Here is a 14,476-nt window from a genome sequence, read left to right as displayed (position 1 = left end):
CATTTTTTCATCTTCTCTTTTGTAGTATTTTTTCTCAACCACTTCCTCCTCTCTCCTTTCTTTCCTCTACTTTACCACATGCTTTTCCCTTCCCCCTTTCTTTGTCCACTCCCTATATTTGAGCAATTTTTGTGTGTTCTCCCATTGCATTGCCTCATAGCGTTAAATTATCGAGGACCCCTGGCAGGCGTCCTTATCTGCTGACGTCAGCTCTCAATACGGCTCAGTTGGTGGTGCGTCTGGCAGCGCAGACCCTCAGGACTCTTCTTTCTCTACTTAATCTCTTGTTTCATAATTTGTGTTCTTTTTATTTTTTGTTATTATTTATTATGAACGCATAGCTTTGTTTGATGTTTCCAATATTCTCATTGGTATGGGTTAACAATACAATACAATACAATACAATTTTATTTAGGTAAGGTACATACATACAATAAATATTTACAAGGATTGTTTAACTTATAGGTATAGCTAGTTCTTGTTTAATGGTTCATTAGGCTCTCCTTCTTCTGTAATGTGTTTGTCAGTGCATTTAGTATTGCTGAGTGTGTGTGCTCAATAGTTTCTACTCAATCATTTTTGGCAGCAGGATGGAGCTTTAGCTCTTGATCCTCGTCATTGCAGCTGCTGGTTCTCTAATGCATTAACTTCTGATTTATTTCTCAACCGATGTGTTTTTTCTGAAATTCTCACGGTTTAATTTATTTTTAGCATTCCTGCTATTCTTATACTGAGAAATACACCATCTTTTTATCTGCACTATTTCTCAAGCTTCAATCAAAACCCTCGTGTTCTATTGTATTCTTTGTGAACATTTACTCGTTTTCTTATATGCAAATCGAACTGAATATTTTATATGTAGCTGTCATGTCTCCTCTCTCTCTCTCTCTCTCTCTCTCTCTCTCTCTCTCTCTCTCTCTCTCTCTCTCTCTCTCTCTCTCTCTCTCTCTCTCTCTCTCTCTCTCTCTCTCTCCTTTCTTGTTTCTAGCGACGTTTCTTCAAGTTCATTCGGTCTTTCTGTAGACCTCTTTCCTCATAATTCTGGTCGAACCTCTTTACCTTTTCAAGTTTCCTTATGTGCTTTTTTGAGATTGGGGCATCATTACGAGACTGCATGCTGTAAAAGTGGTCTCATGTAGGTAATGTATAGGGATTTAAATGACTTTATTCAGGCTCCTAAATGATTTTCATGAGGTATGAAATAAAATAGTTGATGTGTTTTCCGTGGAGTGCTGAAGTTACTCAGTTCATTCGTTTTGGTGTTATGAAGATACATCAGGGAAGATGGTCACAGTGATGAAGATAGTGAGTTGTGAAGCTTGTTATAATGATGAAGATAGTGAGTTGTGAAGATGGTTATGGTGATAAAGATAGCATACACAGTGAAGATAGTATCTAGTGAAGATGTAAGATGAGGGGAGAGGGGGTGGACAGGAGGATTGAGAGAGGAGAGGGGGGAAAATAAAATGAAATGGGGGAAAGTGGAAAGGGAAGAGAAGAGGGGGGCAAAATAGGTGGAGAAGAGGAGGGAGGGGGAGGATGGGAAGAGGGTGGAAACAAGGGAATAGGAAAAGGGAAAGGAGCACCCTTAGACCCTTCCTTTCCCTTCCACACACACACATACCTCAGGATGCAGCCTCCACAACAGCTGTCTAACTTCAAGGTACATATTTACTTGCTAGCTGGACAGAACCAGCAGATAAAAAAAATAATGCCCACTTGTTTCCGTCTCAACTGGGAATCAACCTCGGGGTTCATGGATTTTTAATCGCGGATGCTTTCCACACGAGCGCGAAGGCTCAAGTGACAGCGGTGTCAGTTGACAGTAACTTCAGTTGACAGTACTCTCATATGACAGTAACCTCTTGTGTCAATTACCTCAGGCAACAGTGAACTCAGGTGACTGACCTCTTGATCCCCTGCTTTATACCACATTAATATTTGACCTATCTTCTTTTTTATATTTATTCCCCCTGAGAGTTCTTCCCCTTATCATCACTCTCTTCTCCTCTCTATTATTATGTTCTCTGTTCCAGCGTCATTACTCCCTTCTTCTATGCCTTTCTCCCGTGAAAATTCTCCCTACTCTGTATTCTGTGACAATCTACATCACGCAAAAGTTAAGAATTTACTTCACATCCCAAGTTGCGGAATACAAGATGTATAAAATGTATATTATTCACGAAATCACGTTGTCGTGATTTGCCAAGCGTCAAATTTTAAGTGGTCCTGCCTGACCTGGTGCGAATTGAGGCACGCAGCCTAATCGATTGAAGCGAGAACGCATATGGCTTTTCGTTTCACTGTAGCACTTGATTCCTAACGCTGTAGTCAGCAGTTTCAAAATAGCACTGCTATGAAAACAAGGTTGGGAAAAGAAACGTCGCCTATGAAGGCTATAGCTGTTTCTTGACGAGAAATAAATAGTATATATAATGGTTATTCCCCCTAAGGATTTTGTGATCATGCTGCATAGTTTATTGAAGGTCAAGCACCCCTTTGGCTGTGATCGCTGTCTGGGCTCCTGAGGTCTTCTTGTAAGCCAGCACGATCTCTCGCTCTAGGAGACCCGTGTTCCATGGAATACTTTATTTTCTCTGGCATGTGAGATTTCTTTTAATATTCTCACCTGCTTACAATCACGCATATATGACCACACATATGCAACACAAACACATACACACATACACACACACACACACACACACACACACACACACACACACACACACACACACACACACACACACACACACACACACAGATAAAAAAAAGATCAGGCAATTACGTAGAAACAATTGAGGAAAGGAATAGGATTGCACAGAGGTGTGTGATGGAATGGGAAAAGAGAAAGAGAGATTGTATGGAGGAGAGGTTTCTGGAAGAGAAAAAGACATTGGTAAAAACATTGAAGGGCGAGATGGTGAAACAGGCAGTGGACTAAGGTTTACTGATAAAGAGAAATTAACAATAATGGACAGAGGCTCTAAAAAGGCTGGATTGAAGAATAAATATAATTGGAGCAGACATTGTCAGTAAGAGACCGAGAGAGGCAGGTACAGCAAGGGAAGAAAGCGAGCAAGATGTTGGGGTGAGATGAGGAGATTTGATTAAGAGAACTGTAAGAGGCAATACAAAACATTAATCTATATGTGTGAACATAGATCACATCATGACTAGTAAAGACTCAGGGAAGAGAGAAGCTGATAAAATGAGTAATGTAACAACGACTCAAAATATTATGATCCGAGAAGACAAGGCATCACAGAGGAAGATAACAATTGTAATCCAGGGATTAATTGAAGAGACGGTATCGAAGCGCGATAGACTACAGCTTCAAGGGCTTCTGCTAGGAGAGATATTGAAAAGTCTAGATGCCGATTTAGCGATAAACGAAATGATACCTCTTTTGGGTGATTGAATCATATCATAATAATTCCAGAAGCAGACCTCTTCTTCCTCACACTCTTCCCACTTCTCTTCCTCATGCTCTTCTTCCCTCGTCTTTCTCACCTTCTTCCCTCCCCTCCTCTTCCTAGTGCACTTCTTCCCTCCCTCCCTCCCTCCTCATCCTCACAGTCCTTTTCCTTCCTCTCTCACACTCTTCACCCCTCCTCTTCGTTACTTCCTCACACTCTTCCCCCTTGTGTTCTTCATGCTCTTCTTCCTTCCTCTTCCTCAATCCCTCCTTTTCCCTCATGCTTATTCCCTCTTCCTCGCACTCCTCATTCTCCCCACATTCTTCTGCTCGCTCTCCGCCTTTACCTCTCCCGTGAAGAAATATTTTCCTCTACAAAGAGATGTTATGACTGTGAGTAATATAACTTCTGACACTGACATATGCAGACGCATTTTTTGTGTTATTGATATAAATTGCTTTTTTGACCATTATTCTTTTCACGTGGATATTATGCATGCCTGGCCGCCTGTTACGCCCGCCTACCCGGCAAGCCGGGCCACCCGTCAAGCAGGGCCGCCTGTCAAGCAGGGCCACACGTCAAGCAGGGCCACCCGATAAGCAGGGCCACACGTCAAGCAGGGCCACCCGTCAAGCCCGCCTACCCCGTCATCCCTGGCCCACCCGGCCAGCTCGGCCACTCGTCAAGCTCAACCGCCTGTCTTGCCCGGCCAACCGTCAAGCCCTGCCACCATTCCAGCTCAGCCGCCCGTCAAGACTAGCCACCTGTCAAGCACCCTTGATAACCTAGGCCTCTAAATAGTCAAGCTGCTCAGTCTAACTCTGTATTTTTTGGTTATTGTATTAGAAAAAACTTTTGTTTGAACAAATTTAACAATGGTTTTGTTGATGGGAGTTATGCAAGATCCTGAACGTAGAAAAGACGCATATTATTAATAAGTGAACTGAATTATTTACATTAAAATAGAAATAGAAATATATTCTTAGCTATTGGCGCCTTTTGCATAACAAAAACTTTATTGAAGGCGATGAGTCACAATAACATGGCTGAAGAATGTTGACCAGACCACACACACACTAGAATGTGAAGGGGCGACGACGTTTCGGTCCGTCCTGGACCATTCTCAAATCGATTGTGAGAATGGTCGATTCTCAAGTCGATTCTCACAATCGACTTGAGAATGGTCCAGGACGGACCGAAACGTCATCGTTCCTTCACCTTCTAGTGTGTGGTCTGGTTAACAACTTTATTGAATTCAAATCACAACTCTCTTTAAATGCTTCACACAAACAGTGTGCATTCATCAGCGCTTATGAATTAAGATTAGTTTACAAATGACTCCTAGCTGATATGTATCGAATTTTTCTAAAATAGTGCTTCACTCACTTCATGTGTTCGAATCTAACATCACAAATTTTGTTACCAACATACATAACAATAATTGCTAAAGGAGCAGCCTGCCTCCCCAATTCTACGCCTAAACACAAAATAATATATCTGCGTTAATAATAATGAAAATAGGCGTTTCTGATTGGTAGAATTCTTTAAAATGGGCTTTGAGAATACGTGCTGTGGGCTGGCCACAGCATGAACGAGCAAAACCTACGGAAGGGATGTTGTGTCAGGGATCACTGTCCTCTTCACCTGAGCACGTCCCTGGGTCCAGTAGTAAGCGCGATTTAGTGGAGTGTTTAGCACCTGGGGCGGGGTTTTATGCATCTGTTAATGTGTCACGTCCCAGAGACTCAAGGCACGCCGGAACAACACTGGGTGTGAAAGCGAGATGGTTGACCAGATGGTGCGGCGAGCGTTGACCCTTCTGTTGCCCCCTGCTGTTCTCTTATCTCGAAATGTTTCTACTGAAGTCAAGCCAAGTTTTACATGTAACCCCCATGCGCTCTTCCTGTGGATTCGGTGGAATTGTATTTTGTATAACTTAGACCAAGTTGTGGTTCAAGGGTAAGGTGCGCGGCTGGCAGTATCCTGGTCGCTGGTACGATCCCGATCCACCTCATTGCTTTAATTGATTTTCTCAGTAATAATAATAATTATAATAATAATAATAATAATAATAATAAGTTTCTGGAGTTTTAAATCCTTAGGATCCCTTGAAGGGGGTCTATGTTTACGTCCCCACCCCCTATCATGTATGCACACACACACACACACACACACACACACACACACACACACACACACACACACACACACACACACGCACACGCACACGTCAATAAAGAAAGCAATCCGATCGCTTTCAAGTTTCTAACCGCAGTTATTCTTGGGTCACAGGTGGGTGGGTGGCAGTCACCACTAAGCCCTGAAATCACTCTGCTCTTCGAAGGCTTCTTTTATTTAGTTGGGCTTGTGTGTATGAGACTCCATCTTTAATAAACTGATAAGAACCGCACCCTTTCTCAAAATGTCAGCCAGCCTCGCAGCACTATTGTTGCGTCAGACTGCAAAATTAACGAGTTCGCTCAGTCCTGGCGTCAGAATATGACCCGCGATTCACTAATTCAGTCAATACTGAGGTGAGCCAGCGAGATAGGAGTAGGGTAAGCAGTTTTCATCAGGACGAAGAAAAGAGCCTTCGATGAGAGCAAATAGGAATGCATTTGCAGGCGATGAGTCACAATAACGTGGCTAAAGTATGATGACCAGACCACACACTAGAACGTGAAGGGACGACGACGTTTCGGTCCGTCCTGGACCGTTCTCAAGTCGAGAATGGTCCAGGACGGACTGAAACGTCGTCGTCCCTTCACATTCTAGTGTGTGGTCTGGTCAGGAATGCATTTGGTCAGGACAGAGAAAAGCACATTTGGCCAGAACAAAGAAGAGCACATGTGGGAAGGTTAAAGAACAGCGCTTTTCGTCAGGGCAAAGGAGAGTACCTTTGGCCAGAACAAAGAATAGCCACTTCAGTCAGAACAGCGAAAATCCCTTAATTCTTGTGAGGATCAGATATTGATACTTATGTTCCATATTCCTCCGGAACATTGCTGAACGATGTCGCTTCGAACCCCTGCATCCTCTGGTCTGAACTTACAATGATAATATAATCATACAAATAATTTACAATTTTAATCGTGAAAGTGTCAATTCGTCACTTATTAAAAATGTAATGATGTATTTTGGCTGTAATTTTTTTAATTATATGGTAGGCGTCTGCAGGTGAACTGTGCATGAAGGACTCATCAATCAATACCTGGCGAGGGGCAGGAGAGGTTAAGGGGAAGAGCGAGAGAGAAGACTGATGGTACGGGAGAACGTGAGTTATGAGTGTGTGGTGATTAGGAGTGAAGGAAGGGGGGGGGGGCAGGTTAGGTAATTGTGAGGGGTGCAGGTGAGGCTGTAATGAGTGAGGTTGCAGGCGACATAGTGGGGTACAGCGGGGGTAAAGTAGCGGTGTAGTGGAGGGAAAGGAGAGGAAGAGGTGAGTGAAGTGGTGATGAACAGGCAGGTGAGGTAGTGACGAGTGAGTAGACATGTAAATGAGGAGGTGACAGGTGACTGGACAGGTAAAGTCGAGGCGATTCAGAGGTGAGTGAGGAGGCATGTGAGGCAGAGGTGAGTGAGGAAGCAGGTGAGGCAGAGGTGAGTGAGGAGGCTGGTGAGGTGACTGCGCATGGCATGCGAGATGAGGGCCAATATTGCCTACGGTGATGAATGATCCTGAACGCCAAGCCTCTCGGCAAGTGTGATAAACGACGGTGTTGATGTTGATTACAGCAACGGAGCGTTGTTGACCTGGCCTCGCCCCTGACCTAAACGCACTCACACACACAGGGGGCCCTGACAGCTGAGTGGACAGCGCTCGGGGTTCGTAGTCCTAAGGTTCCGGATTCGATCCCCCGTGGAGGCGGAAACAAATGGACAGAGTTTCTTTCACCCTGATGCCTCCTGTTCACCTAGCAGTAAATAGGTATCTGGGAGTTAGACGGCTGCTACGGGCTGATTCTTGGGGGTGTGTTACAAAAAGGAGGCCTAGTCAAGGACCGGGCCGCGGGGACGCTAAGCCCCGAAATCATCTCAAGATAACCTCAAGATCTCAAAATAATACACACACACCCATCAACACACACGCCCACCACACACACACACACACACACACACACACACACACACACACACACACACACACACACACACACACACACACACACACACACACACACACACATACACTCGGTGCTTCTAGTAAATAATTAAATGCCTGCCGAGGTTGTTGAAGCCACCTTGATCCATAATTTTAGGTACGATCTAGCACTGGAATGCCGGAAGGTACAGATTCGCCAGGTACGATAGCTGTAGTTCTAGACCCACGGATTACAATATCCAGTTAGATTGGCACTTCCTCCTCTACACTTCTCCCCTGATAATTCCCTCCCTTCCCTACACTCCCCCAGTTCACACGCACACACACACACACGAAACAGCTCTGTCATTGAGAGTATTGACCATGAAATACCAATAGAAGTCTGTAACCTTTGCCTATATCAATGCCCGCTGTCCGCTTGGCGCTGGAACTCCGTTTAATCAGAATTTAACCCAAGCTTCATGTGGCTTAACCTTTTGACCAAAGGTAGGTCATAGGTCAACCAGGGCTCCAGCTCATGTACCATGTCTTCAGCGAAGGTTTTCATTGTTTCATTATAAGCTCTTCGTTTGGAGCATTCTGTAAAATAATGAAAACTTCTTTCACTTCCTCTGTTCAAAATGCTACATATAAAATGCTCGGTAGGTATTTTCTGAGAGCGTCTATAATATTATGTGTATAGGTACTATAATATTGGGTGTATAGGTACTATAATATCGGGTGTATAACAATGATATTGGTGAATAGGTACTATAATATGGGTGTGTATAGCAATGATAGAGGCTATAACATTGAAGTACATAGCGATAATAGAGGCTATAACATTGAAGTACATAGCGATAATAGAGAATATAACATGTGGTATATCATTGATAGAGAATATAACATGTGGTATATCATTGATAGAGAATATAACATGCCGTATATAGCGGTGATAGAAACTATAATACTGGAAGTATGAAAAGTGTCTAGAAATTTCATACGAATAGTAAAAAGTAAATTTTCAAGTTTATATAGCATGATAAATAGTTTAAACTGTAAGTTTAAAGGAATTGATCACAATAGTAACATGGATGGTCTAAGATTGAAAGCATTAGATCCTAGTTATTGACCGGGATGACATAAGTAAAATGTGTTGGTATTTGCTGAAACGAGAACATGGTCTTATAGGGATGAGATGACGTTCCTTACAACTGCACGCGTCGATATATATATATATATATATATATATATATATATATATATATATATATATATATATATATATATATATATATATATATAGGGGTACCACCTCTGGTGCAACTGTTGGTACCCATATATGAAGCGTGGACGTCGCTGTTCTGGACAAAAGTGGATAAATTTGTATAAAAATAATTAAGTGAATGTTTGCTAAAAAGATTTTTGGCAAGTTAGGATCAAGATAGAGGCAATAGAACAATTGAATTTTAACTACTAATGATTAAAAAAAAAGTGACTAAAACTACCGTAATATTTCCAACCAATTGAAGGTTAACAGAGGGAATTATGGATAGTAAATATAATGAAACGGTAAAGGGATTAAGACGCTGTAGCCCCTTGACAGGATGAGTGAAGCTGGTGTTATCCAAGAGCCACGCAAGCAAAAATAATAAGAGAATTAAGACTGCGTCAGTGGAAATGCATCCTATGTTAGCAGTTTATAGAAGAATTAGATTACAAGATGGAGCTGGTAAATCTAATTCAGAATACACTGGATGTAGTATTTATGTTACTAAGATTGCCGGTGTGGTGCATGATATTCTGGAAAGTGTAAAATATAAGAAATTGATTAAGGATTGAACATGCTGTCAAAATCATTTAGATAGTTACCCACCTTGAAAGGTAGTTACCTATCTTGTAGAGCACTCATTGGGTAAGTGATGTGTCACAATAACGTGGTTGAAGATATAATGACCAAACCACACATCAAACAAGGAACAGACGGACCGCAACGTCGCTATTTTTCAATTTTCTGATGTGTGGTTAGTCATCAAACCCAAATTACCTGAAGGAATATAGTTAGCCTCAAACTGGGGCTGTTACAAAAAAAGCAGAAACTTTCCTCTTACAAAAGCAGTAACTACTTGTCATCAGAAGTAACATTTTTCAACTAAATATTGTAATTCAGAAAGTAGCTCTAACTTACCCCAAAAGCTATAAGTTAGTCAATACGTAACAGCTATGTAAACAACATTTAAGTAATAATTAGCAGTTATCTACCTGATATATTATCAGCTATAACATCTTATCAGATATATATATTAGTTTTATGCCAGTTATATGATACATTATCAGTTTATGGAAATAGATAGGGACAGCTATTTCCTGGATGACAGTTGAAATATTTTGAATAAATTGAAAGATTTTGATAAGGACAGCTCTATAATTGAGGCAAGAAGGACTAAGAGGACCCGATTGGACAGTAAAGAAAAAATAACGAAATGAAAAAGCAACTAAATATATTTTTTATGAAATTATTATTTAACGAATGGAATTTATAGTGGGTAATAGTTTAATGTTTGTAAAACAGATCTTAATCAATTAATGGGTGTGAGAGGTAAGGTAATACGAGCAGCTTAGTATTCACTTCATTTATATATATAAAGGCTATCTGTCTCTCTCTCTCTCTCTCTCTCTCTCTCTCTCTCTCTCTCTCTCTCTCTCTCTCTCTCTCTCTCTCTCTCTCTCTCTCTCTCTCTCTCTCTCTCCATATCAGAAATATACAAACATGTGTCACAATCCACAGAATGCATTTGACATAATTACAAGTGGTCCATAACATTGTACCCAATACCAGTGTTTACGTTTATGTATTTACTTCCCGACGAGGCGCGAGAGTGCTCGTCTGGAAGGTTGTTCATTTCTGTTGCTGTAGTCTGGATATACACTTTCTCTTCAACAGTTAGCAGGATGATGTGCTCCTCGACAACGTTACTGCTGCTGTTGTTGCTGTGTCTGCTGCCCTCTCTCGTGCCTCGCGCCCATGGTGAGTGCACACGCTAACGGCGAGTTTTTCCACGCTCGTGGTGAGTTTGCAGCGCCAACGGTAAGTATCCCACGCCCATGGTGAGTTTGCTATGTTTGTGGTAAGCTTCCTATGCTCGTGGTAAGTTTCCCGCGGTCACAGTGAGTTTGCTTAACTCGTGGTAAGTTTACTGTACTTATGGTGAGTTTACTAAATTCGTGGTGAGTTTACTATACTTTTTGTGAGTTTCCTACGGTCACGATACGTTTATTATGTTCGTGATGAGTTTAGTGTACTCCTTATGAGTTTCTTACGACGTCGATGAGTTTACTATACTCGCGGTGCGAGACTGGACTCATGGTGAGTTTCTCACGCTTACAGTGAGATTTCCATACCTACCTCACTGTGAGTTTCCCATGCTTATAAGAAATTCCCCCACATATATGCCATGAGTTTGCCACGCTCACATTGACTTTCCCCCACGCTCATAGTGACTGTCCTGTACTTACAATGAGTTTCCCATACTCACCGTAAGTTTTCCACAGCGACGGTGATTTCAATGATTGTGGTATGGTGACTCACGTGTCCCCTCGTGCTCCGTGTTGAACAGTAAATACCTCGGGGACACCAGAGTAATATCAAAGCTAAACACAGTTCGTGATCGCATAGCAACACACATTAAAATTAATCATAGTGGTTGTCACTTGGGTCTGAAATGCAACAGAAAAAAAACATCAACAGGTAGAATTACCAGTTAATTCCATTCACTGTTGAAACATCATCAGATCCCAAGTGTTCGTCGAGCAATGAACATAATTGTAATATAAATTCAATGAAAAATAGGTAAATATAAATAGGACATAGTTAAATATGGTATAATTTTGTTAAATATTAAGGAAACAAGAATATTTCTTCGTCGTGTTCATAGTGAGGGAGAAAAGATATTGAGGGAGAAGAGAGAGTGAGGAAGAAGAGATATTGAGAGGTCTCTAGTCAAGGCCTACCCACCCACTCCACACTTGTGTTACAAGTGAATGAAACGGGTCAAAGATACTAGTGCTCAGATAAATAACACTAAACAAATAAATAAACAAATAAATAAATAGCGCAAGGAAACAACAAAACAATCCACTTACACACAGTACCTACCTAGAGGTGCTTCCGGGGCTTAGCGTCCCAGCGGCCCGGTCGTCGACCAGGCCTCCTGGTTGCTAGCATGTAAACAAAATAGATTAAAAGAGCACACACCAGGTGGCAGCACTATCGAGTGGCTGTCCCCCCCCCCCCCCCTCATGACTAGTGTTACTATAGCAGTCACCACAACCACCACCACCAACGTTTACCACCAACGTTCACCACCAACGTTTACCACCAACGTTTACCACCAACGTTCACCACCAACGTTTACCACCAACGTTTACCACCAACGTTCATCAAATCATTCTGTGTTTCCCATTCCTGTAGTTGTCTTTAGCTTATGGAGTTGAAGCTTCCTTTACTCCTTTCGTCTTTTTCCATCTTCATTACCTTACAATTGTTATGATAGAATTCAAGCAACCACTTATTTGTCCATTCCTGAAGTTTTACCAGTTCCTCTTGTAACTTTCTACGGTTCTTCTTTATTTTTACATTCCTCATCAGCTCTGCGTCATCTGGAAGTATTCACACGCATGAGATCACTACTTGAGGTAGGCTCTTTAAAGGAAGTTTAGAGTAACTTCCTCTAATAGTTTAGAGGAAGCGATGTGAGTGTAGAGGGAGTGTTAATGGTTCAGAGGGAGCGGTGTGGGTGTAGAGGAAAGAGTGATAGTGTAGAGGGAACAGTGTAGGTGTAGAGGGAGCGGTGTGGGTGTAGAGGAAAGAGTGATAGTGTAGAGGGAACAGTGTAGGTGTAGTGGAAGCGGTGTAAATGTAAAGAGGTCAGTGGGGGTGTAGAGAGAACAGTATGGTTGTAGAGGGAGCGGTGTAGGAGTAAAGTGGGCTGTGCGCTTGTGGAAGAAACTGTGTGAGTGTAGAGGGAGGGGGATAAGTGTAGAGGGAATGGTGTCGGTGTAGAGGGAGCGGTATGATTGTAGGTGGTGTTTGGAGAGAGAGGGAGCAGTGTGGGTATTGTGGAAGCGGTGTGGGTGAAGAGGGAGCAAAGTGGGTGAAGGAGGGAGTGGTGTGGATGTAGAGTGAGAGGTGTGAGCTAGTATTGATCAGTCAATACCCCCAGCTAGGTATAGAGCGGGTGACGCAAGAGTTTAGGGAAGATGAAGAAAAAATGAAGTCTCTTCTCCTTCCTCTCTCCCTGTCTCCTCTTTAATCTCTTGCTCTCTCCTCATACCCTTCACACGCTCTTCTCCTCTCTCCTCACACTCTCTCTGAACGCTAGGCCTGGCACGACCACCCTCACACTCCCCTCCAACATCCTTACCCACATAATGTCTGTTTATGTGCTAACATTTTATGTCTCTCCCTGCCAGCTTACCACGGACGTCACAGGCGACATCGACACCATGAGCGACGGTTCTTTGATGCCCACCTGGGTCGCAGCCACGCCCACCGAGGCGCCCACCACGCCCACAACCTGGTCGCCCAGAGCCACATTCTCGAAAACTCCCTGAACGGGTCAGTCAGCCTCTGAACTGTGGTATTGTCAATGTATTTTAATATTCTTGATTGACTTGCTCGATTTAGCCGGAAAGGAGGTCATTAATTGGTAAGAAAGTGATGTATAGCGTGCATTCATAACTGAGCTATAAAGCCCTCGTCACCCTAACCTAGCGCTTTAAGGTCCCCTTGAACGCCGTGTTGGTCACCCCCACACAGAAACCGGGTGACGGAAGAGCCACAGAAGACGGGTCACGGGTCACGGTGGGCCCTGACCTACCAAGGAGCAGCGCACGAGCCTTCGGCCATCAACAATACCGTATCGAATGTGACTGCGCAGTTGGGCGGCGCAGCTTTCCTGCCCTGCAGAGTGGGACATCTGGGAGACAGACAGGTAAGGGGAACTAGTAGAGAGGTAAATGAAGTTGTTGACAGGTAAGGGAACTTGTAGACAGCAGGTGTCGCCCTGTGTGGACAGAACACACTATGCAGACACAACTTAAGAATGAGTGATGTGTATAATGGTGAAGCAGGTCACCATTATGTTTAATAAAACTGGTCAACAATGTAGGAATGCACCCAGCTGGATTATTCTCACAAACAGAAAGTTTTTTGAGGAATATTTTAAATTCTGTTGACATCAGAGTTATTTTACATGAACCGGGTGTTCAAAGTGATTTTGATCCAGGGGCTAGCCAGCCCTTGCATCTATTGATTTAAAATGTAGAAGTTGTGTAAATTCCTATATTTCCATGTTATATGATAAAAACCTCTTCCACTAGACCTGTGTTCTGGTGGTAGAGGATGCGGCTTGGAGTCCTAGTGGATTTTCTCCTTAAAAAAGCACATTTATTTGTGAATTTGTTTAAAGATTTGCACCAAGTCTTCCGCTCTCGCGCACTATATATATATATATATATATATATATATATATATATATATATATATATATATATATATATATATATATATATATATACAAATTTTTAAACTAGATCAATTAAAATCGTTTTATGAAATAAAGCACATTCTTACATGACTTTTTTCAATTAAATTTAAATAACTATATATTAATCAATGCTACTCTCCCCCTCCCCTTCTCTCCCTCTCTCCCTCTCTCTCTCTCTCTCTCTCTCTCCCTCTCTCTCTCTCTCTCTCTCTCTCTCTCTCTCTCTCTCTCTCTCTCTCTCTCTCTCTCTCTCTCTCTCTCTCTCTCTCTCTCTCTCTCTCTCTCTCTGTGAACTTACCATGTTGGGCGAATTTGTATGTATCTTACATATAGATATCTTAGTTACTATTCTTTTTGTACTCTTAATAAAAATATTGCAAACTATTTCTACATGCTTCGTTTTCTGTGAGTTGGATATATGAGGCGAT

At 42.3% G+C, this 14,476-nt stretch overlaps 1 protein-coding gene across 1 annotated transcript in view; it reads left to right on the top strand.

Moving 5' to 3' along the window:
- Positions 1-14,476, top strand: part of LOC123766531 (zwei Ig domain protein zig-8) — a 37,385-nt gene that overhangs the window by 13,390 nt on the left and 9,519 nt on the right. The window contains exons 2-4 of the mRNA XM_045755759.2: positions 10,445-10,528; positions 12,973-13,117; positions 13,319-13,493. Coding sequence (XP_045611715.1) covers positions 10,453-10,528; positions 12,973-13,117; positions 13,319-13,493 — 396 coding nt within the window. The 5' untranslated portion in view covers positions 10,445-10,452. The remainder of the gene's footprint in view (positions 1-10,444; positions 10,529-12,972; positions 13,118-13,318; positions 13,494-14,476) is intronic.

Source organism: Procambarus clarkii, chromosome 62 (assembly GCF_040958095.1).
Source record: "Procambarus clarkii isolate CNS0578487 chromosome 62, FALCON_Pclarkii_2.0, whole genome shotgun sequence".
NCBI lineage: Eukaryota > Metazoa > Arthropoda > Malacostraca > Decapoda > Cambaridae > Procambarus > Procambarus clarkii.
This window is presented reverse-complemented; position numbering and strand designations above follow the sequence as displayed.